We start from the raw sequence: 26393 nt of genomic DNA on the forward strand, positions 1-26393 counted from the left end.
TGCAGCACCTGTGGGCTCTTCTTATAGGGTCAGAAAGGCTGGATTAACAGAACTCGCCCACTTTACCTAATATTGCATTGAATTGTTTCCCAACCAATCCCTGTAAGAAGAGCCCACAGGTGACAAATGGAGGAGATGGGATTTGAATCCAAGCTTCTAAGATTAAAATCTAAACAAGTCGAGTTCTTTTTTGTTTGTTTTTTTGTTGTTGTTGCTGCGCGTGTAACAGACTGACAACCTCTTACAACAAATAAAAGTGCAACGTTTTATGATTTGACTCATAAGGTGCTGATGGCAACAGAAAGTTGAGGGCTGTTCATGTTTCAATCTGACACCCTGTACAAAGACACCATAACACGGAGTTGATTCGCTCTTGAGAAGCAACAGCCACATGTGGCTTCTGGGCAATTCTCTGCTGCCATGGAACAGAAAGCGTGACTTGCTAACTATATCGAACATACTGAAAAGTGGACAGCAAACAGAAGCTCCTCTTCTTATCTTACAATCGATGTTCCTCCATTAATAGTTCTTAATCAGAAAGATAGCAAAGTGCAGACACAGAGGTGCAGCTAGTGCTGGAGCTAAAAGCAAGCGTTAATTTACATGAAGTTAAGTAGTCTGTGGCCAGAGGTTAACCCAGAAGCCCAATTCAACAAAACCACAGGAATGAGAGGGGAAAGGGGGGGGGGGGGGGGGGGGGGGGGGGCGTCAAAAGGGCGAGTGCTGGAGGAGGAATTTAAATGGGAAAATTTATATGGCCGAGTACATGTTCAGCATTCGGGTGTGGGTCTGGCAGTTGGCCTGCTGGAAGACTGCTTCCTACTTCCTTATACGAAGCAATTGCATTAGACGAGGCTCAACGTAAACTTCCTCTTTATATCCCCGCTCGCGCCTCTGAGAGCGACCTCCACTTGTTCTCACACTAACCACATCAGACCCTTCCACCAACCTTCCCCCTCAACATCATATGGGAAAACCAAATACAGACATTGAAATAAAAAAAAATGCAGGGAGCTGGATGATGTGTTAGAGGCAATAAAGAAAAAAAAAGCCATATTCCCAAATAAACGACCGTAAACAAAAAAACAAAACAAAACAGAAAAAGAATGTAATGACTGGGTCTCTTCCTTTTAACGCCTTTATCATCCAAAGTAACAACAACAGAATTCAACAGAGGAGAGGATGAATGTAAACGAACAATGTTTTTTTCCTTTTTAGCTGCAGCAGGTGGCACCCCACAGAAAAGAGAGACAGAGAAAGAGGGAAACAAACAGAGGTGAGGAGAATGGATAAGGGAGAGTGACACAAAGCCATCACAGCACCTTATTAATTCTTACTCTGGATGCTTTCCCTCTACATCACTTTCTCTAGTCCACCCCAACTCCCCACTTTCCCTCCCCTTTCCCATGTGCCTCTTTGCCCCCGTCACTCATGGAGGCTATGACAGGATAGTGGTGATGAAATCGTAAAACCTCTTCGAGTACTGCTCTGGGTTCACCGTGGAGATTTCTGCTCCGGCCTGCAGAGACACACACATATCCATCATCACTGGGCAAGTTTAACCTTGTTGTTTGTCAACTGAGCCACTGAAATAATGGGTCTCTATGCAGCTACGTACCCCGTGTTTGACAGTCTTGGCGGCGTGCGCAGCTTTCTTCTTGGCATCATAATGCTGCAGGATGTCTATGATAGCCATGAAATAAACCTCCTTCCTGGGAGCACCTGGAGTTTAAAGCAAATGCACCCTAAATAAGAAACCATACAACTGTAGAGGGGAAAAAGCAGATGCTGTTTAATGTATGTACAATTTCTCACAAATAATCTTCTTGAGAGACTGAATACCAGATGTGATAAATGCAGTGAAAACCAAAGCTACCAGTAGGGGGAGCTCTTAGTTCTTTGTTGTTTTGTTTTTCCCATTACATACAGCCATCACAATGCAAGGATTGCATTTCTCACTCACTTTCATTGCTTTTAATGGCATAGACGTCGATGGTGGGGTCGAACTCTCCAGGTGATAGTGGCTTGGTACTATCCAGGGTGTTGCTGGGACTGTCAGGGGGGGTCCCAATGCCTCCTCCGTCACTCTCACCCTCCTCCTCGGCCTCGTTCTCCTCGCTTTCCACTTCCTCTTGCTCAGCTCGCTCAACATCGTGGATCCCTACCAGCAGACTGTAGTCCATGAGCTTCAGTTGGGCCAGGAACTGAGGACGGTGCATGGAGGCAGGATGGTAAAATAATGTGTGGTGATGGAGGAATAGATGAGAGGAAAAAAATAGAGGTTGAGTTAAAACTTTGTAGCAAAATATAAAATGAACTAGTGATGAATGAATGGTGACATCAAGTGAGATCTTTTACAGCATGACTTGCTACCTCACATCTGGCTACATACAGCACTTAATGCATGGAAAGCCACTGATGGGACCAACAGACAGCGCAAAAGCCGAATCACAATTTGACAGGGAAAAAAAAAAAATTCATGTCGAACACATACCTCCACATCTTTCCTAAGCTTCTCCAGGAACATTTTCTTGTTCTCTTCGTTAATGTAGATCTTCTGCCCATCGTTGATGAAGTCATTGTCCTTGTACGTGGGCAGCTCTTTAGCCTGCCCATTAGTATTGGAGATTAGTGACCAGATAGAAACAGCCAAAACTACAACACAAACCCAAAAGGCATGGTACTGTATACAGCAGACCTGGGCAAAAATGTGCAGACAGAATTTTAGTGCTTAAATCAAGTGTAGATGAGGAAGTGTCAATAAATATCACTCCACCCAATCATACACAGATTCTATACTTGAACATACCTGAATACAATATTAAATAAAAGCTGTAACACCAGCATCTGTATTCTTCATTGTTTTTTTTCCATAGAATACTCACAAGACATTATATGTGTCATTACACAGGACTTAAAGATAGCACAGTCTTGCTCAACTTTAAGCATTAGGGGGTATTTCAAAAAGCACGATTACAAAGATTAACTCTAATCTTAGAAATGACTCATACTGAGAGTGCATGTAATTGCATCGGCCTAACAATCCTGCATGTTGAAATCCCCCATTCACATATATGAGGCGCTGAGCCTGTGGTTTGTTCGATAAGCCTGTCTGCTTCAGCCAAACACAACAAGTACTACTGGTAACATAACACGAGTTGGCTACAGGGTACAAGCTGTCTGTCCAAACCAAGGCTTTCCTCTTTTCGAGCTAAATGTTTTGACTGTTTAATACAATGCATGCAACATGCACACAGCAGGGTACAGATCCACCTGATGCTCTAAGTTTACAACTTCCCGTATCACTTACACTTAAATGTATTTACTGTCTGTATTATCATCATTTTTCTGGCACATTGTACAGAAATTTGTACAGCATTTTAAATGCATTTGGTAGATCTGTATACTTTGTGTCATGAAAAAAAGAACATCCAACTCAAAGCCACTAAAGGTCCTTTTATGGCACGAGAGCAGACTCCGAAAAGCATCCGCTCTCTTAGTTTCGCAGAAGTACTCTTGCTCTACTAGGATGCTTTTCAGATTCCAAATATTGGTTTGCAGGTAAAAAGATGTTTGTTTGATTTTAATAATTCTATAAAGCCACGTTATCTTTGAGACTAATTGCTATTATTCAGCCTAGAAGCAGAAGGAAGTAATTTCCTATTTAAATGTCAGTCTACAGGGATCAATTTTCTCCTCAACCATGCTGCTGCAAAACCACCAGCAGCCTGTAGGTGGAATAGGTGATACGTGGGTAGGGAGGGGCCTAGTTCTGAGTCACTGAGGAAAAGGAGAGCAGGAAATGAGGTAAGAGGGCAGCAGCAGCAGTTTAGCTACTACAATGTTTCTATGGCAGCAGGAGAGGAGCAGCAACACACAACACCTTGTGGCACTAGAACAAACTCAGACAGCACACACACACATACAAATACATACAGAAGACGCCTTTACAGGAATATTTCTCACATCATTGGACAATTGAGCACATATATATACAGACATAGACCTCCAAATGAAAAATAAATAAATAAATGAAATGTACAACTTTCTTGACTGAATATAGATGCGACATAAAAATAAATGAGGCTGACTGCAAAGAGCAAAAATAACCCAAAAACATTTTAGATGCCTGTCACCAGATCAGACATCCCAAATCTGGCAATTCATCCATCTTTCTGTGGGCTCATTTCAACTGTAATATTTCCATGCCCAAGCCTTCCTTCTTCTTGCTCCTCCAAGTCACAAAAAAATAATGCTTTCAGTTGCACTCTCATTGATTTTCTCAGCTACACTGACTAAAATAATTTGGGTCTGACACTTGACTGGTGCGCTTCGCTGAGGGAGCGAGAAAGATTTATTTGAGAGAGGGGAGAAAAAAAAAAGGAAAGGTTGTTGATGAGCCTTACAAAACTGCATGACAGGTGAACTTTTCCACTGCCTTGAAAACGAATGTTGTTTCTTTTTTCTCCTGTCAGCTGGCTTGAAATGGATCTTGCAGTTTTGCTGTCTCCTGATTTTTATACCTTTATACACTGTTACAGTTACAGTGCACCTTTTACATCAGTGACATGTAATCTGCACACTATGAAGACTTCCTAATTTCACTTTTGTTATCCAGCACTTTGGTATCAGTTACTAGCAAATCAGCAGCTGTATTATAACCACTCAGACGTAAACACAAAATTAGCTACTTACTTCATTTAACACTGTTATGTTTGAGGACAGAACGTGTCTTTATGAGTGTGTACATCATTTATGTACACACTCATTGGTTTTATGTGGGTTTCCATGATTGTATGATGATTACTAGTTGCTCTACAAAACCCTTTTTAAAGACCCAATGGCCATATTGCTGCCAAAAGCAGAACACCTAAAACTAGCAGGGCTTCAATATACTGGAGTATTTCTACAAAACAATGGAACATGGTCCCCAAAACAAATTATGTACTAGACAAGCACAGAAAAGGATGTTTCGCTTCAGTATTTCAGGTCTAAGGTTCTCCTTATCACACAGACATTTTCATTTTCTTCAGTACTTTAGTGGCTTAGAAGAAAGATCAAAATGTGAAGTATAAAAACAAATCGTCCCACTTTACTGCTTCTTGCTCTCCAGTGTTTCAAATAAATAAAGGTGCCAGTGAGTGAATGATGGGAACAACAATGAATCACTCGGCGAACTCAATCTTACTGACAAGTTGACCAAAATGTGACTGTAAATGGATGAAATGTTTGCCAAAAATATGGCATTTAAATAACAGTGGATCAGCCTGGAGAACAAACGGAAATATTCGGCCATACAAAAAGAACAAAAATAAATAAATAAAATAAGATAGATTTAATAGATCATGCCTGGTATATGAGCCCTGGTTCTCTTACATCTCTTACGTGTTTCATGGCGCAGTAAAAGCGCGTGGCAATCCGCAGTGTTTGCAGCCTTTGCTGAACATTACCAGATTTGGGCCGTGGGGGGGCATCCTCTGATGGGGGTGGCTGCTAGAAAAGGGGGAGCGAGGGAGGGGCGGTAGGGGTGGAGGAGAGGAAAGAAGAAAGGAGAGAGGAAGGGAGGAAGGAAGTTGGAAGTAAAGGCAAAGTGTTTAAAATGTAACAGAATACAATAGTTTTGTTTTCAGATTGGTAGAGGGTTGGAAAGGGCATCAGCGCGAAAGATCTGCATGACCCGTCTAGACGTTTGTAAATCTGATGTCTTTACAATGGACGTGCCAAGAAGTGCATATCAGTCTCCAACACAGTCATCCAACGAAGATGTAAAAAGATGACACTATTTTGTGGTTACATCGACCTAAAATAAATTTTTTAGACTCCCTCTAAAGCTTAAACATCAAAATTTAAGATCGATATTACATAGAAGCATTACTCTGCACCGCCTACATTAGTGTTTGTTCATTTCCCGGCTTAAACACCTGATAGAGAAAGAAAGCAGCCTGGCAAAGCTACTCTATGGAGCAAGGATCTGGGACTTAGCAGAGCGAGGAAACAACTGTAAACTTACTTGCATCCTATGAACCTACCAAACAACTTATCAGGCGTGGAACTTTTTCTAGAGGATTAAAATTACCGGACAAAGGAAGAAAGATAAAATATCAAGGAGTTCAGACTCATTCATATGGCCACATGAAAGCCATGTGGCCCCACCGGATACCAGCTGTTTCTACTGTGAAGGAGAGAGAGAGGACATTATTTTTTTATTTAAAAAGAAAATAAATGCAGTTTCGAGCCATTGAACAGAGACCTAGTGGTGATATTAGTTCTATTTCACAAACCAATGACCAGCGACTATTTATGACAAACAAACACAACCTCTAAATTTCACAGATCACCAAAGAAAATAAATAAAATAAAACGCTGTCACTGCTAGTGTCCTAAATACCTGGTTAACCACAAATAATATAAATAACATGATTTAATAGGCCCATATAAGACCAGTATAACCTCATTTGAGCTCTACTTAGTTTGAGAATAAAATAAATGAAGGTGTCAACCACCTGACTGTTTTTCTGGTAAATGCTGTATATAAAATGTGTCAGAAAAGCCAGCTGCTGCTGCTGCTTGACAGCCAAACCCCTGAGACAGCAGCTACAAGAACCACAGAATTTATTTCATGAAAAAAAAAAAAAAAAAAATGAAAGAAAAAAATATACATGTCATACATGAGTAGAACAGAAAATGCCCACAATGTGCAAAAGAATGAGACCGGTGTTCATACACATCGGAATGTGTTTGAAATCATGTAACTTTGTAAAGGATGCAGAAAAACATTATATATACCATGCAGATGCATGCATGAAAGGGAGAGGGCCATGCAGTCAGGAGAGGACTCTGCCGTGCTTGTTGTTTGTGTGCGTTTCTTTAAAACTTTTTTTTTTTTAAGAATACAGACTGAGCAAAATGGACTGTTTCCCTTTTTTATTCTTATTTGACACCATTTTACTTCTTAGACATCTTACTGACCCACTGAGTGTGTGAGAGCAAACGTAACTTAAGCATGTCTGTATTCCTGTGTGTGGGGTCGTGTGTGTGTGGCCAGATCTTGATCTCTAAAGGCTGAACCTTAGTTAACTCTGTGAGATCTGTTCCAAGTCTGGTGTAAATGTATGTGTGATCAGATGCTGTATTTTGCACTCTGCAGTTTAACTATAAGATAAGTATTAGAGTAAAGAAGCTTCACGTATTGTTACTTGTTATTTCGTTATGTATTGCTTATTAGCTAAAAGTTAAACTAAGCAAAGAAATCAATACAACCTACAGGCAACAACGTGTAGTATTACCCCAGTTCCAAAGAAGTCCAAAGAATAAAATCTAAAAAATAAAAAACAAAGAAAACCAACAAGCAGCAATGATTTGCAAATCCCATGAAGCCACGTTATTGACAACAAACTATGGAAAGCATATCAAAAACTGTCAAAAATGAGAACTTTTATTACTTCATGAAAAACATTAGCTCATTTTAAATTTGATGACAACAGCACGTCTCAACTTTGCAACTGCACAATGAAAGGCTGGAAAAGTAAGTGATACTAAAAAAGAAACCGCTAGAGGAAAATTTTACTACTAATTAGGCTAGCGGGCATTGGGTCGGTAACATGACTGGGTGTAAAAAGAGCATCTTAGAGCGACAGAGTTTTTCAGAAGTAAAGATGGGTAGAAGTTCACAATCCGCAAGAAACTCAATCTACAAATTGTATGAAACAATTTCAGAATAATGTTCTTCAACTTTAAATTTCAAAGACTACCATCAAAAGTTTCAGAGACTGATTCTGAGAAATCTCTGTGTGGAAGGAACAAAGATCAATACTGGATGCCCGTTATCTTCAGGCCATCAGATGACACAGTATTAAAAACATCCATGATTCTGTCATGGAAATCACTGCATGGGCTCAGGAACATTTCCAGAAATCACAGTCTGCGAACACAGTTCGCTGTCCCATCCACAAATACGGGTTAAAGCTCTTTACCCTGCAAAGAAGCCATACGTGAACATGATCCAGGAGCACTACTGTCTTCTCTGGGCCAAAGTGCCCAGAGAAGTAAAGTAGAAGACTGTTCTGTGGTCAGGCAAATCAAAGTTTGAAATTGCTTTTGGAAAACGCTTCGTCCTCTAGATTAAATAGAAGAACCATCCAGCTTGTTGTCAGCATCCGTTTAAATGCCTGCATCTGATGGTATGGGGGTGCATTAATGCCTGTGGAATTGGCAGCTTGCACATCTGGAAAGGCACCATAAATGCTGAAAGGCATACTTAGGCTTTAGAGCAGCACGTGCTTCCATTCACATCTTTTTTGGGCATATTTGTACATTTCAGCAAGAAAATGCTAAAACGCATACTGCAGCTATTACAACGGCATGGCTTCATAATAGAAGAGTCCAGGTGCTGAACTGGCCTGCCTGTAATGCAGACATCTGGTCAATGAAACAAAAAACATGACAAAGATGACTCAGGACTGTTGAACAGCTGGAATCCTATATCAGACAAGAATGGGACAACATTCCTGCCCCAAGTCCAAACCTGCCCAAACTTTTCTGAGATGTGCTGCTGCCATTAAATTACAAATACATTTTCTCAGTTTAAACGTTTATGTTTTCTATGTTCTATTATGAATAAAATATGAGTTCATGAGATTTGCATTCATTTTTATTTTACATTTTAAACAGTGGCCCAACTTCTTTGAAATTGTTGTAGTTTAAGTTAAGAGTGACAGTTTGTCTCAGAAAATATAACATCTGACTTAATACATGTGAGCTTGCCAAAATGTATCCTGTTGCTTCTTAATCTCTATTGCTAGACAGCAAATGGTGCTTCACACAGCTGCGCTGCAGACGAAAAGAGGTCACATAGTAGGCTCACGTGTGTGTTAAATCCTCAGCTGCTTTGTTTTTCCACTCATCTGTTTTAACCATAATAATATTTTGCTTGTTCCCCCATGTACAGGGGCCTATATTTAGTTCAGGGATTCCCTGAAGTCTTCCATGTCTCACTGCATGGTGTTCCACAATTAAGCCCCCCCCCCCCCCCATATAACTCGCTTCAAGCTGCTGTGGTTCAAAACTGGGGCAGCCTATGTAAATACCTTTTACAGGCAAAGACTAAACTTTGCAGAAATAAATGTGTATGCAGATAATGAAAAGAGCAGTGAGTTTTCCATCTTGCTAAGCTGATACACTGCACTGCAAAGTAATCAAAGACGATGTCTGTAAGTATCATTGTTCTAGATCAAACCTTCAACCTTAAGGAAAAAAAACAAAACAAAAAACAGCTAAATAAAACTCTTCTTATCAGGCAAGGTAACCATTTGAACTGTTGTTAGCGAATACACATTTAACACAAAAGACAAAATCAGTCAGATTTCTGCAAATTCTGTGACAACTCATTTTCAACAGGTGACTCTGTTCAAGCAGCCAAAAGCTCAAAAATAGGCTGTTTCTCACATCAAACAGCAAAACTTCCATCGCACAAAATGTCCTGCTCATATACACTGTTTACACACACACACACACACACACACCAACCAACCAACCAGACAAATACATAAAAAACAACATACTCAATCATGAGACAACATCTGTTAGAATAAAAACACTACAACAACAAACAGCCAGACATAGAGTCAAACGCGCAGATGCACACAACCATCAGTCTTTCACACACAGACAGCAAGCAGGGGAACTAATGGATCAGCAGAAGCCAGGTTAGAGGGAATGAAGCAAATTAAAAGGAACAAAAATACCATGCAGTGGCTAGAAAGGGAATGGAGTGACAAAGTAGGTGCTACCTGAAGGAGATGGATATTTGCTACTGTCATCCCCACCCAAAGGGAAACAAAAGCAGACACCAGAGTCCTGTTAGTTAAACCATTTGGGTGATGACAGTGAGCCTGGAACTGTTTGAAAACACTGGAAACAGGTTGTTTTCTTTCTCATTCTCTAATCGTCCACATGGCTTTCTTATGACATGTTATTTAAACAAAATATTCACGTTTAATATACTATATTTAAACTATTCCTCAGACTGCCAGACTGTTCAGTAGTACCAGAACCAAGACATCGGCAGGGTACACAGCACAGCTGTTTAAGACGACACCAACTCACAAATCCTCTCAGAACTTCATTAAGCAACACTTTGCAAATTTAAGTGGAAGTCTGGTGGACTTGTTTAGTTTGCTTTGATATCTAAAGCTTTTACTTTTATTAAGAATTCTAGCTAAAATTGTAATTGATATCATTTACTGCTCAAAGCAGACAGGTATGGCTAAGAGTCCTATCCAGATATTTAGTATTCGTGATTATGTATAACAGTGGACCTTAGCTCTCAGCAGGTGACTATACCTTCTCCTTGTCGCTCGCCTCTCTTGCCACAGTGGACCCCTTAGAAAAACAAACAAAAAACAAAGACACACGGATTCAATTTCTTTTCACATTCATGCTGTATCTGATCACCTCTCCTCCTTCATTTAATTTCTTTTTTGTGTGTTCTTCTTTCCTTCCCTCTTACCTTGAGATCATATTTCTTGTAGACAGAAAGGCGGTGAGAGAAGACATTGCGAGTAACAATCATGTAAGTCTCATCCCCATCCACTGTGAGCCGGTACATCCCCAGAAACTGAGGAAGCAGCGTGTTGCCATGGCACTCAACAATAAACTACAGAAAGAGTGTGAAGAAGACAAATATATGACCCTTTTTTCAGTCACAATGGATACTTAATGCCTGTACTAACAGGGAGAGTTTATGGAATAAAGAAAGAGATTTTTAAAGCAAAGCACAACTTAGCTTTTTCCTGAGAGATGATAAACAGACTAAAGGGAGTAAGGGGCTCCTATTACAACAGCTATCAGTGGACATGGCATGACTATGGAACCCATAAAGTTTTTTTTATTTTTTATCACTACTTAAACTGCAAGATCAATAAGAAGTTGCATTATTAAAGACAACAGCTTGTCCCTTTTCCTTTTGATGTTATTTTCATCAGCCATAGGCTAGCATAATCTATTTCTTCCTATGGAAGAATAAACAGTAAGTCATACATTATAGTTAAAAAAGCCCTCTTCACCTGATGGTATTTCTTTAGAATGTTGTGCATCTCGGCCACATCCTCGCTGCTGATGGTCTTGATGACGTACCGTTTGTCGTAAGAGGTATGGAAGCGGGCCCCACTGCGTCCCTGGGCCTCACTGTTTAAGGGAGCACTGCGTGTCAGAGAGTTCTGCAAACACAGAGCACAAACAAAGATGAAACAAGGATAAGGATGGGCACAATGAAATGACAGCAGCTTGTCATCTTTGCTCTTTGACAATCCTAACTTCCCTATAAAACCTGTTTTGAAAAAGAGTCAGAACTCATATTGACCTCTCATTATTGAATAGCTGATAGGGAAATTACATTTCTGAGGTAGTGCACAGTTGTGAGGGAGCTCAGAAATACAGCAAGTACATCTGCATTCTTATTGTTTCACCACCTCCCACACTCTAGTCTAAACATATGAGGGTTTGACCCCTATGGCTGCTGCGCTGCCAAAGCTACACACAGACGTAAACAGCCGCTGCCCAGACTTTGGAGCTCACAAGTAAGATGATCCAATACCCTATGGCTCAATCCCTCATTCTCTAAGAATTCCTCACCCCCTCTCTTAAACTGTTAGCTTATGTTGCTTATGTTGCAGAATGACAACAAACTTTGGAGTTATGTGGCAGAAACAACAATATCATTTCTTCTTATGTTTAGAAGCTTACAGAAGATTTGCTTTTTGAGACTGCTAAAAAGTATGAAAAGTAAGAAATGACCAAGTCTTAGTGCAATATTGAAATCATTTGAGTAACAAGCTCAACATGCTAAAGAAATGCTTAAATTTATCAATTTTTTTGCAGTGGTTACCAATTTTTCTCATAATTTATTTAACATAATGGTTACTGTTGCACTCTAATAACCTTCCCAAAGCATAAACTAATACGTCTGACATTAAGCACCATGAAAAATAACAAACAAACCTTTAAACCTTCTATCTTCAACAAGTGTCTAATACCAGTTTAATAGCGACAATGTGGCATTTTGGACTGGTGACTTTCAACTCCTACTGCAGCCAGCTGAGCCCTAATGAAAACATGTAAGAGGGGCAGCTGCACTGAGCTGGGAGACAATGACATCCAAATACAGCCAACTCACATACTGCACCGGGAAACAGGGATTTACTGGGAAAGAGCAAAAATTGAAGACAGAGTGGGCTCAAACAAAAGAGGGAAAAGATGACTGCATTTGTTTTGGAGTAGTTACGTGTTTAAGTGTGCTTAGATTGTTAAAGTTATTAGACTGTGAAACATCTACTAAAAAAACATGGTTATCTTTAGTAAGTGACAACCCAATATTCAAATTTAAACCAATCATATACTACAAATGGTAGAAGTCTTTTTTTACCAAAAAGTCCTGATCATCGATGCCAAACCTCTCCCTGAGGTTTCGAAACACCAGAGGGCAGTACTCTTTGAACTTGAAATGGCTAGGCATGTTCTCCCTGTGTGTACACAAAAATCAGAAAAACATAACGAAGAATTCATGAATGCTATTTAGTGTGTTTTGTTACTCCTTTATGCTTAATTTAAAAAACACATTTATTTTGGTGACACACAATTACTTTGGAATTTAAAAAAAGAACTTACTTGTTGAACAGGTGGTTGTCCACTTTAATCTTAGAATAGGCCTTGAAGTCATCTGGCATGAGCATGATGGGAATCTGGACATGGCTTAACTCGTTTATCTGTGCAAAGAAAAACACAAAAACAGGGTCAATCAGTCATGCATCTAGGAAAACGAAGCAGCTTAAAGCATGTCTGTGAAGCATGTGGTGTATAAGAGGTCCCAGAAATCCTAGACAAAATATGATGTAGTGACTGAGGAAATTAACACTTAAAGGATTCTTTCATTTTATCTTTCTACACAATGTGGAAATAAAGTTAAGATAGAACATGGATTGTGCTCGGTTTGGCTGTTCTAATATTACAGTTATCAATCCTACATAACTGAGATATCTGAAATTTGGGGTCCTGAAAACAAAACATTGATGGATGAATTTGTAACCCACACTAAAGCAGATATACAAGTTATTGTGCTTTATTATTTAAAAGAGCATTAACCAATGTGTCCAGGGCCATCAATTAATGATAATCTTCAGCACTGAACAACTGGAGATGTAAACATTTTAATAGATTACATTTCTAGGATCATGTCATCTACAAATCTGAAGGACAGGCAGTGAAGAGAATCAAAAGGAAATGCTCCAGAAAATGCAAATGTTTGTCATTGTTTTTAAATGTACAGACAATGACAAAATGGGGACTTTAAAAAGAGTGACACGCAGCCTGTAATGTCAATATAATGTCTAATACAAGACATAAATAGAGTCTAGATAACATGTGGATTTGTAGGAGTAAGAGAATGTGTTGCAGAAAAGTTAATCTTAATATGCTTCTTCAAGATCCTGCAGTCTGTGAAGCCCTGCTATTTTCTAATCTTCTTGATAGAACATGTTTACAGTTCAGAGCATAATGACATTTTCTTTTCAGTGTGCAATGCCATTTCTCTAGTCTCTGAAATGCAATTTTAAAAGAAACTGGGGTGTCCTCATTACTAGCTAAAAATTGAGCACTCATCCTTTCAAAACCCCCAGTGACATTTACCTTGAATTTCAAGAGTGATGCTTCAATGAACCTTATACAGTGAACAGGAGAGCTGTGATCACCTATGGTACATTTGCAGGAGCTTCCCTTGGAGCTGGCCATGCTTCACATTGCTGCACTGCACAGACCTGACATTTGTTATGAATCAGGCACAGCTTGATACACATACGATGTGTGTATTTGTGTGTGTATTTGTGCATTTGTTGTTGGCTGCCGGCAGGCTTCCTAGCAGGTTGCTTGAATCTATTAATAACCCTCCAATCATTCCACCAAGCACACTCGTGATGACGGTGCAGGGAGTAGCCTAAAATATTTCATTTTGACTGATTAATAACAAGACATGTGCATGTTCCTCTGCAGCCATGTCTCAAATGTGATTTAAATTTTCTACATTGCTTACAGCTAGGATTGTGCTGAGATTCAAAATGAGGTGTCATATCACGACTTCAGCATCTCACTTAAATGAGGTATCCAATGTTTTTACCATTGCAGATCATCTGCAGCCTTGTAAAGTTGCAGAAATGTTGGAGACAGTATGCAACAGAAAGTTCATTATACCAGTCACAGTCAGGTGAAGACATGTATTAACAGGCTGAGCGTGGAAGAATACGTCTATGATCTTGTCCACTCTCAAATTATTATATATGACGAAACTGCTATATTAAAATGTAGACATTCAGCATTAATAATTTAAGAAAAATCTGTAACTAATGACTAACAAATTCCCAGCACAGCCAAGATGTAGGGCTAATTCCCCACAGGCTCATGATATTAATTTATTTTGGTCAAGTATATAATCTGAGCCTGTTCTGCCACTTGAACCTGGACCCAAGTTCACAGATGTCATATCCAAGTATGGTTCAGCACCCTGTTGTGACAGGCACTATCGTCACAGTGACGTAATACAACAGATGCATCCTGGGTACACAAGGGAGATGTCACCTAATCAACAAAGCTGCATTTCACACAAGAGCAGAGACAATGCCTCATCACACCACGCAGACACAGACACACACACACACACACACACACACACGTGTCTGTGAGGACACTAGTGTTCAGCAGGGGGCGATCGTGGCTCAAGAGTTGGGAGTTCGCCTTGTAATCGGAAGGTTGCCGGTTCGAGCCCCGGCTCGGACAGTCTCGGTCGTTGTGTCCTTGGGCAAGACACTTCACCCGTTGCCTACCGGTGGCGCCAGTGTCCGGCAGCCTCGCCTCTGTCAGTGCGCCCCAGGGCGGCTGTGGCTACAATGTAGCTTGCCATCACCAGTGTGTGAATGTGTGTGTGAATGGGTGGATGACTGGATATGTAAAGCGCTTTGGGGTCCTTAGGGACTAGTAAAGCGCTATATAAATACAGGCCATTTACCATTTACCAATGACAATTGAGATGAAAATATCTGTTAGATAAAAGAGACGATGGGTCCCTCGAGGTTCATTTTTCCCCAAACTACCCTCATATGACCATTTGTGTAGATTTACTGTTTCAGCAAATGTCCTTGTTGCTACCTTTAAATTTCACAACCATAAAAACAGCAAAAGGAAACATGAGAAAGTGCCTACCCAGGATGACAATGTTGCCCTATGTTTTACAAATGAAGATTTTTTTTATAGGCTTCTACCTTGATGCTAAACATCTGCGCAGGTGCCTTTGTGGAAATGTTGTATATAAACTTCACTATAGTTGACTATAGTTGCGCCTAGCCCACACCATATAATGTTAAGTAGAGCTATTTCATGTTTCAGGCTCTCATATGACCATCCAGTTCATGTGCTTATTTTCCTCCATCTATCAAACTTGCAGACAATTTCACACCACCACTTCCTTTTTGTCTCCATGGTGATGAAGACTGGTTTTCCGGCCCAGAGTGAAGTAAGTGTGCGCTGTTGCTCCATTGGACAGGAAGTTGGTGAAGATAGCATGCTTTGTCAGCAGCTCGGCATAGCCTCATCTTTCTGCACAATGACAGATGACTCACTAATAGTTGAAAGAGTGAATGAAACAGAGCTGAAAAGAAAACTGCTCCAAGACTTTTATATAAAAGAAGCAAAACTAATCAGACCCGCAATCAAGATGGGTAGCCCTCAGGGACATATTTGACAATGAACAGGAAAGATGCGACCAATCATGATCATACTTATCTTTTCTGATAACACCATTACTGATTTGCAAACTATAAGCAGAATGCGTTATCAGTGGAAAAAGTTAACTTGGTAATGTAATTATTCTGATGTGTTCCTCTTGAACCTTTGTTAGTAAAGGTCAAACATAACATTTTTAGAAAGAGAAACAGGAAACATTTTCACATACCATTATTTGATAGTTGCATATAATAGGTCTGGTCTTGCTTTTAAGAAAAACATGTTTCACTACGCTGTAGTTGGGGAAAATTGTCCATTGTTCTAGTGATGGCTAGAAAGGTTATTTAGGGTTTCTGCCAGTTAACTGTTAGCCTTGCGACCTGCAGGATCTTAGCTTCAGGGGAATTTTTGTCAATGTCTTTTAAGATTTTTATTTTTATTTTTTTAAACGTTAGCTGTAACTGTTAAATAGGCTATTGGTGGGCACACATAAAATAACCTTAAACATCTCTAAGGAGACAAGTAAATGAAAGTAATTCACAGTCTTGTGTTAACATTGTAAATGGACTGGACTGCTACTTATAAAGCAACTTCTATTGTACTTACACCTTTCTGTCTTCTCTTTTCTTTAAATGAGAGAATATTATTAACTATAGATTAGATTCCCCTCTTGTTTTGGACCATACGGTACACATCAGTGCAAGTAGATACTGCAAGTATAGTGTGATGCATTTTTATTGCTTAGTACTGATTTTAGTACTGATTTAATTTTGAACAACATAAAACCACTTTGAACTGTCAGGAAATTGCTGGCTACGAGTACTGTTCAGCCTTTTGCTGTGCCTGTGGTTTAATGTATGGTGCTATGAATATAACCTGCTGTACAACTATTTGAATCAGCAGTACTACTATGACAGATTTGCTATCAATACATCACAGGAGTGCGGAAGTACAGCAGCTTCAGCGCAACATTTAGACAGCATAACCAGCGCTGCTGCATGTGTTTACACCTATTAAACAAATGTGTCACAACCAGACTCAGAATAAATGAAGCACAGCCTACAGCGACAAACACAGTGACAGCTATGTCCTCCCATGGACATAGTCATAAGTGGTTTTAATCAACTTTGGCAGCTATTACTAAAAGCCTGTTTTTGCTATCTTTACCAGTTGCAAACGTTTTGCTGGTGTTGGTTTATCCTTGTGAAACCAACACCAATCTACCCATCTATGTGTTAATTATCACAGCAAAATGTGGTGCAGGCGATACACTGCAACAGGAACTGCCACAAAGGCAATTTGAAGTACTTTAGCTTATGGCAGTATGAAAAAAATAGTTTCCACAGGACATTGTGCAATCCAGTGAAAAACTATGCACACCTTTAGGTACAGCTTATCAAATTCACTTGATTGATCACAAGCAAGTGTCACCAAATCTACAGAGATTGGTGACACTTGCTTGTGACACTCCACAAGCAAGTGACGCTCCATTGGAGGTGTCTGGCTGCATATAGTGCAAATAGAGCTATTTTGGTGAAAAACAAATACCATATCAGCACAAACACCTCATACCAACTGTGGTCGAAGGGGTGATGATTTGGGTTCACTGTGTGGCCACAGGACCTGGACACCTTGCAAGGTAATTTGACCATGAATTCCTCTGTAAATTAAATCTTTAAATTGGGTCATGCAACAAGAGAGTGATTCCGCAGCAGAAAATCTACAACAGTTGCTAAAAAAAAACAAAAAAAAAAACACAAAAAAAACAAAACACTCAAGGTGCTGGAAAGGCCCAAAGTCCAGAACTCAACTCAATTACAATGCTGCAGCAGTCCATAAAGAGAGCTGTGCATGAATGAATGCATGCAAACCTAACTGAACTGAAGCAAAATTGTAATGAAGAGTCAGCCAAAATTCCTCCACAATAATGTGAGAGACTGATTTACAAAAATACAAAAAAAAAGATACCAAAAAAATGATTGCTTCAAGTTATTGCTGCTAAAAGGTGATTCTACAAGCTATTAAATCATGGAGGGTACTGCATTTAATAGGACTGCACAGAGTCATGTGAAAACAGTTTTTTGACATGACTGTATATCATAAAAATGGTATTTTGCAATAAAGACTTACCTACAGTGTTCACAAAGCTAATATGTTACTCCGTATCTTGCATTTTTAACTTCTTTAGAACCACGGTTATTTATCTGTTGATTTAAATTTTTGCACAATGGGTGTGGTTTTGAAAACATGTCAAGGTAAGTATGATCCCAATGTAAGATAACATGTTCTTCTAAATGCAATGATGCCGAAAAAGATCTGAGCCTGAACAATAACAACTGTTGGTACACCAACTTTCACCATAGTCCCAAGCAGTGGTGGTCTACGACATAGTACATAATACTGCATCATAATCCAGGTTAGCCTTCTTTCTATGGTTTACAGGAAATACAAAAAGTCACCTTACTACGAGGTAACTCAATATGTACTGGGGAAAAGAAAAAATACTGGCAGTAGCCAGGGGTACCCCTTAGCTTCCTAATAGATCCACCTATGGTATGGATTTCAAAATCCAATGTTGCCTTGTTCTCAACTTATCGCATTCACAAAATTTTAAGAAATCTTGGCCTCTGACCCCTGACCTTGAGGCTGAGGTCACTGAGCTACGAACTCGTCAAAGATTTTTAGTAGATACACGTATGTTATCAATTTGAAACTCCTATGTTGCTTTGTTCTCAAGTTATCACATTCACAAACTTGGGTGTCCATGTCACCCACCTGCCTGCCTGCCAGGGTGATGACAACACCCCATCAGCCATAAAGGGCCAATGCTTAGAAATGCAAAGTAAAACACTGAAGATTCACTACCAATATCACCACCGCAATTGAACTATGTGGAGATGTGGTTGATGTTATATTTATAGATTATTGTGGTTCAAACAAAATGGAAATAATTAAGAATGAAAACTATAAAAACAAAGAAGATACAAACTAACCATGGATCTGCAGAATCATTTCACCCCTACTACAAAGACAAGAGCAGGATGTAACGTAAATTTGTAATGTAATTTTGCCATTGATTTCGTCACATCCTGTGTATGTTTTAAACCAGGGGTGTCAAACTCAAATACACAGTGGGCCAAAATTCAAAACTGGAACAAAGTTGCGGGCTAACGTTAATATTTATTGAAATATATTTATTCCTCGAGATATAAGAATGAATCTTTTCTTATGGACTCAAACACGTTTTGCTGAAAAACTGAATATGGAACAAGCAAAGCTTAATACTAAACAATATATATATTAGCTGTATAATACCAGTAGGCCAGCTCTAATAGTAATTTGGTATGGCTTCGCGGGCCAAATGTAATTAGGCTGCGGACCAAATTTGGCCCGCGGGCCAGAGTTTGACACCTATGTTTTAAACCATTATTATTCAATATTAGGATCTCCAAGAGGCTGCTAAGATTGTGTTTCTCTCTCCACCTCTTTTTAAAAAACAAAATACAAAACGGAAATGCACCTATTAAATTATAGTTTGTTTCTACAGTTACCATGGTCACAAGCAAGTACACAGTATTGAAGGCGACACACATGCACACAAGCATGCGATAACGAAATGGAAAAAAAAAATTTATATGCTCAGTGCAAGTAAACCACATGCTTCAACAAGTTCTTCTGTCTGTCACTGCCTCAGGGTGACAGGATGTGAGGTTTCAGCTTTTCTCCATAATCATCACACGTATTAGCTGTGGGTCACTCCTACAGATATTTATAGAATCAAACTCTTATGTAATACACAGAAGCAGGCACAGCTACTCTGAGTCAGACACAGAGACAATGAGGCAGGAGAGAGGGGGACAGGGCATGAAACTGAGCCACATAGACAGGATGGCAAATAAAGAGACCCTCACAAAACTAGTTAAAAATCTGCAGGAAGGGGAGGGGTTTCGTGAAGAAACAGAAAGAAAAAGAATGAATAGTAGTGCTAGTATGAATTAAAATTTAGATCAGGGGGAGCCAGATTTTTTAAAAAGGAACAAAACTATTTTAATTTAAACTTGAAACGATTACCTACAAAGATAAATTTAGATCCTGCTACATAGGCCTGACTGGTAAAATAAAAATCAACACACAACCTATCAAATTTATTTTAGTTTTAAAAGCACTGGAGCAGATTATATGCAACAGCATGTCAGAAAATGCTGGAGTCAAAGCTACATTAATGTAAAGGATGCCTAAACAGTCACAATGCAGCATTCCAGCCAATGACAAATCTACTCACACAACAACAGCAGAACACATTCTGACACACTTCTCTTCCAACACTGCCCTCATACAACACAAGGACTTACAAATAGACCTGACAGACAAACCAAAACTTTATCCCTTGTTACAGACTCCCAGGGGAGTCTGAGCCAGATTCACTGCAGAATCAAACTGGAGATGCAAGGTGTTTGGCACCTGAAAACATTTTTAAAATTAGCTTGCAGTAGCCAGGACTTTTATGCATCTTTCTAGGAAACAAGTATTTTTGACTTCACCATTGGGTAGCTGGAAAGATTCTACAGATCACGATGGCAACAGCGACCCGTCAGGAAGCCTATCAAGGTCACAGCTACAGGAGTGTTTAAGGTGTGACAACAGACAGATGGGTCACACAGCCATCTGCCTAGAATTTTTTTTGGGGGGGGAACTGAATGTCTATGAGCGTCTTTTATGCACAAATTTTCCTTACAGAATAGTTAGCTTCAAAGGTTTCAAATTTCCCCAGGCTTGGTTTTCCTCTTCAGCACTCTCTATTGTAGTGTATTGATCTGATTGGCCATCTAATCTACAGCCAAGTATTTTTTTTTTAGTGCCTGCCCTTTTAAAAGACTCCAAGGACAATTTCCCAGATGGTTCAGAGTTGCAAACCATCTGGCACATCAGGTGAGTTAGGACCTAAATTCATGCCAACAGGTTCTGCAACAGACTGGGTTCTATGAAGTCCCTGGCTCACCATGGTAACACTACTAAGAAGCAGTAAATATTCACAGGTTAGAGATGCAATCTGTAAAGTGTTCTTTGTAGTGTGAAAACATTAATACAGAGAAAACGCTTTATGGTGTTGCAATTTTAAGAAGCTAAAATGGGTTGCTAGTTTGTCTTATTCTAGGTTCATTTACATTCAGGCTAAAGCATAATAACAGCGTTACTATAAGACAGAGCCAAGAACCACACTTTTCCTTCCCTCTGAAAGCCACTACTTTCAGCAAGAATGCAGACTGTTAGTTAACTTGCCATATCCTGCAAGCTCCAAGTGCTAATTCTACGCTTTTCCTTATTTTTTGTCATATATAAGTTTACCGTTTCGGATGCTTATTTTAAATGTGGTCAGCGGTTAAAATAAACATTTTTTGCATTTTATTGAGGTCACATAAAGTGTAATATGGTCTTGCAGGCACAAAGGTCTGCTTGTGAGCACAGCAGTCCCACACACCTGCTGTGCAAACCTGCTGTGTGCAAGGGGCACCCAATCAGAATAAATCTGTTTTAAAGGCATGGGGGCCTCTATGGGAGAGCCTTGCTTGGGGAGTAGATGAACATGGGCTGCACCAACAAGATTAAACAAATGATTTTTTATTTTATTTTTTTAATGTGAATCACTCATAGCTACTCTAGTAGAGCAAAAGATTTAAAAATTAGAATTGGAAACAAGCATTACAGGCCCTGTTTCATTCCCCCAAGCTAGACACTTAGAGCTATGGTCTAAATCCGCTGTCATGTAAGTTTCTTTTATTAAGTTTTATAGTGAGAAAAATCTTCCTGACAATGGCAGAAGGCAAGAAAAAGGACCAAATAATACTCTTTTCGAAAATCCACACTGCAATTTTTATGGCTTGAGGCACCCCAATCCCAATTTATAATCTTAGTGCAGCCAAAAACAGATGCTATATATGCTGACAACATTTCAAAGTACTAGGATTAAAATAAAATGGGCTACTTGCTTAAGCAGGTTATTTTAAGGAAGCTTTTAAATACTTCAAAGTACATATCTTTGGTTAGCTATTACACAACAACAATTCTGATGACATACACATAGTTTACGGGATCATTTAAACATCTCATTTATTCCTATGATTGCTGGCACTCTATTTGTCTCATTCTGCGTGCCATTCTCACTTCACTGGACTAATATAAAGGTTGGAACTACTGGCATCTAATCTGCACTGGAGAAATGAACGGACCAGTAATTCAAATAAATCTGGTTTTTAAGCCAAGACAATTTGGATTATTCAGATGACAACCCACAGTGGTTAAAGAGGGTGGTTACAACTGCAGAGCATGTGTATGAATGAATGTGTTTCAATGTCCTACTGTCTTTGCAGTCTGGTGGCATTCCCAAGCCTCACCCTTTATTGACTCCCTTTTTAGTTCATGTTACTTTTGCAATCTCCTTGCTGCAGTGAGTGACCTTTAGCTCGGGCTGACCCGTAATAACCAACCCAACATTAGTTTATGAGAAGAGTGTTAGTTCACTGGTTGGTTGCCAGGAAAAACAAAACAAAACAACAAAACTCAAAGTCTCACTGAAGTGGCAAAAGTCACTTATAGATAGATATTACTGTTTACACAGCTGGTTCCTCCATTTATTAATTTTATACGCGTCAGGCAGGAAATCCAAACAGTGGGTTTATTTCAAGAGTAAACGACAGCCCCAATAGAGCGGCAAAACCCACAGGCAAACATTCACCTACCATTTATCAACGTCAAACATGGCTTATCATGTTAAATGCACAAAAAGCCCAATAATAGCCAATTAAACACTCATTCTACTATTGGAACAGAGTCCTTGCTGACTGTTGCTTTAATGGTATCATTAACTGGCGGCTTCCTGTGTGGTGTTGTAAAATTTAGATTTTTAAAGCTTATACTAGAGGTCTGTATCTCTGTAATTATGCATAGTGTTACCAAAGATATGTAATATCTCAAATAATTCAAGAGTTAACAGCAGTTTTAGATGCTCCCTATACATACAATTATAATTAATTTAATAAAAAAAATGAATGATGCATGGATAAACAGTTTAAAATGGATGGATGTTTAGATGAATGGATAGATGGCTATCATAAATGTGCATGAGTAGCTAACTACTTGTCAACAAGGCAAATTTGGTAAGGGGTGGCCCTACTTATATCAATACTTGATGGCCTAAACACTCAGTGGCTCAATCTAGTAACCTGACATGGAATGTAATTTTTACATAGCTGATAGTATGACAAGCTGAGTACCTGCTGAGAAAAACTGCAGGAGAAGTAGCCTAAGGCATAACAAGGGAATGTGCTGACGACTCCAGTGCACTGTTGAGCAATCTGAGTACAGTTTGAACATGTATTCAATGATTCTTCAAACTCTAGGTTTTTATGGTTACAAGGCACTGACCCATAATGTTTCAGCAGACAGTTGACACAGCACAAAAGTAGACACCTGAATCCGATAAATGATTATGATATAATCCTAGCTTTGACATGCATGGACAAACACAAAAACCAACAAATGATTTTCTCTTAAATTTACTGATGTGACAAAATAAATAAATAAATAAAAATTAATAATCCATGATATAACCATAAATTTTTATTGAAGGGTTTTAAGAGCTTGGTGGCCATCTAGCTGATACAACTGCTTACATCACATCTGATAAGCAAAACCAGTAAAGTGAGGACAAATGGCGTATATTTATATACATTTATCTTTCGTAGGCACTTCAATGAACAAGAGACTGACTAATTTGTAGTGCATAGCTTCACAGAGGTAAAACTCTCGTGTTTCTTACTTTGAGCCTTCAGGCTTAACACTAGCCAGGTGACTGTGATCCATCTACAGACTACAGCTTAGATAAAGAATAAAAGCTTTAGATCTTTAGCTGCCTTGGCATCATGCATGTCAGACTATTCTGAGGTTCTGTAATCCACACTAAACTGCCACAATGAACCCTACTCCAAAAAATCAAATGCTGCAGAGTAAAAAAAAAAGAAAAAAAAAAAATGTAACACATTCCCATAAAGACTTTACCCTCAATCTGCCCACAGTGCTGCAAGTATGTCAAATATCCACCAAATACTCCTCAACCTGCCTCAAACTGACATATAGATATGGACAAAAACAAAATAGACTATGATCACTGCTGAAAAAGTCATTAGTGAAAATAAATGTCTGGCTATTAATAAAACAAAGTGCATCATTTTAAACTAAATAATTTAAGAACAAATAGGTGATTTATTACATTAAAAAAAGGTAAACTTTTTTTTTCCATTTGTCAAAAGGAAAAGAGATGTCATTAGAAGACACTCCATTCATTCTTAGTTAATTTGCTACCATGCACATTCTTATTGTTGTTTGTTTGTGTGTGTGTATGTGTATATATATATATATATATATATATATATATATATATATATATATATATATATAACAGGCAGAGAAAAATAAAGCGTGAGAAATTAGAGCATCAGTTACAATCAAAGAATAAAGGTTACTGCCATCATTGTTAAAAAAAAAATCTATAACTAACATAAAAATAAACGTGTATGCTTAATAAATATATGAATGCTGCTGCTCAGCTCATTTGGCTATACCTTGGAAATCAGTTCTCCTCATTCAGTCTGGTGCCAAAAGATTGCCCTACAGTTATAACTCTGCTATAATTACGATTTTAAAAACTGGGCAAAAATCAAGGATAAGCTATATACTACAACTGTAACAAAAAAGGAGCTGTCATCTATGTGTAGCCTAAATCTTTTTACAAAACACTGCTTACAGGTATAATACTTGTGATTTGGTGCCAGAAATATTTGCATGTCCTCTGTCTGCCAAGTTGTGTGCTTTTTCCAACATCTGAGAAGTGGCCAAGTGCAGCAATTATTCAGCAAAGGAAGAGAAAGACAGCAGAGATAAGCTGTCTTGCATGGGAAGATCTGCTCTCTCATGACACAGAGCCCTAGGAGCTTATCCTACATGTGCACAACAGGAAGCCAAAGCGAGTTCACCGCACACGAACACACGCGCGCATGCATGCATCAAAACCACGGCCTAATAAGATCCACGACATTACTATTGCAACTACAAAAAGCTCACTAAAGCAAACATTACTAATGGATTGCGCTAATTGAAGCCAGTCATGTATTTACGGTGACAGTTCAGTGAACCGCTGGACAGCTGTCACCTCGTATTTTTATTCAGCTGCAGTAACACAAAAGCTGATATCTGACAGCAAGTGAGCCTTAATGTGGAACATCAAAAGATCGAGGGAGACATAACCGTAGATCATCACAGTGACAGTGGACGGTCTGACTCACCGAGTGGTTGACTCCCCACATAACCACGCTCAGCAGAGGGTCGCTGGCACGGAAGAGCTTCACTTTTTGGGCAACGAAGTGTTTTTTCTTGGTCTTGGTTTTGCTCGCAATGGATGCGGCAATGCTGCTCGCCGAAGCCATCTTTAAGAAAACTGGCTGGTTTATTGCAGACTGTGCGATAATCCCGACAGCGTGTCTTCCCTTGAAGCTGGCACAGCGGCCACCAGCTCACGGTTCAGCAGTGTCAGTACTATTCATTTAGCCATCCCAGCAAACCAAGGTGCCCCGATTCTTTTCCTCATCTAAAGTCCCACAGAGCTCGGCTGTCGCTGTGGCCCTAGCTCGAAAGAAACTAACGTGAGGAAATACGAAGCGTTTAGCCTAATACTGCTTGCTCTTCTTCACTTAACCGTCATACGCTTCTCCGCCAGCCCACATCATAAGTCACTACTCTTCCTTCCTTAACTCTCGACTGGAGCTCTCTGCACCTCCTGCGATGTAAAGTCTCACCGAGGTAGCGTTAGCATAGCCGAGAATAGCTTGTTAGCTAGCAAACATCAAAGCTAAATTTCGTAAAAACAGTAAACGTACGGAGGATGAACAATTGTTAAGCCCCCGTGGCAAATGACCCACAGAACACGCGCTTGTTTTTTTAAATATAAAAAAATAGCACATTAGAGATGCTGAAGGGTAGCTAGACGCTTAGAATTACCAGCTAATATGAGCCTCCGCGACCTTCTCTAACCAAATGACGGCAAGAAGCAGAAGCGGACTCCGTTCACCAGCTATCGAGCCTGCAAGCTAACTACTGCCATTAGCCAGCTGCTCGGCGACTAGCGAGCGGCTCAGCCCTCTTCCTACGCGTTTGTACTTAGTCCACAGAGATGACAGGGCGTGTATCCTGTGGTGTCTTTGCCCGGTTTAAATGAAAACATTGAGGAGCAAATATTTCGACGTTACAAGAATATTAACGTTTGGTCCACTCCCGCAGCGTTGATGTTCATGTGCGCTGCAACTGACAGCTCGGCGGATGGGTAGGATGGGAGGTGACGGGCTGAGCTTTGCAGTGTCTCCTGTTCTGATTCGCTACTACTCCTGCCCTCCACTACCGGGCCCATGATACCTTTCTGTTGTATTTTAATAGCGCAAGAGCCTTTCTATATTAGTCTATATTTGGCATTTGGATTTACCCTTCTTGTCAGCAACAAAAATGTTATAACTGAATGAAAACTATACACTTTTTCAGTGAGGCTGCCCTACATGACAGTTTTCTTCACCCACCCCCGTTTTTTG

At 39.5% G+C, this 26393-nt stretch overlaps 1 protein-coding gene across 2 annotated transcripts; it reads right to left on the bottom strand.

The window, feature by feature from the left end:
• Nucleotides 1–683: 683 nt before the first annotated feature.
• On the bottom strand, nt 684–26119 carry pip4k2aa (phosphatidylinositol-5-phosphate 4-kinase, type II, alpha a). Of its 2 annotated transcripts, XM_085362980.1 has the most exons (11): nt 25101–26119; nt 12664–12761; nt 12422–12518; nt 11064–11216; nt 10508–10654; nt 10342–10380; nt 5377–5493; nt 2495–2608; nt 1964–2204; nt 1619–1722; nt 684–1519 (listed from the first exon to the last, which is right to left on the bottom strand). In XM_085362980.1, the coding sequence occupies exons 1-11, from the start codon at nt 25239–25241 to the stop codon at nt 1439–1441; spliced, it is 1332 nt and encodes a 443-aa protein (XP_085219106.1). In that variant the 5' UTR covers nt 25242–26119; the 3' UTR covers nt 684–1438. The 2 variants fall into 2 exon arrangements, with proteins under 2 accessions (XP_085219106.1, XP_085219105.1); XM_085362979.1 differs by lacking the exon at nt 5377–5493.
• Nucleotides 26120–26393: the final 274 nt, after the last annotated feature.

The sequence above is a fragment of the Diplotaxodon limnothrissa genome, linkage group LG9 (genome assembly GCF_057381915.1).
Source record: "Diplotaxodon limnothrissa isolate DT_005_m linkage group LG9, D_limnothrissa_male_GT1.1, whole genome shotgun sequence".
NCBI lineage: Eukaryota > Metazoa > Chordata > Actinopteri > Cichliformes > Cichlidae > Diplotaxodon > Diplotaxodon limnothrissa.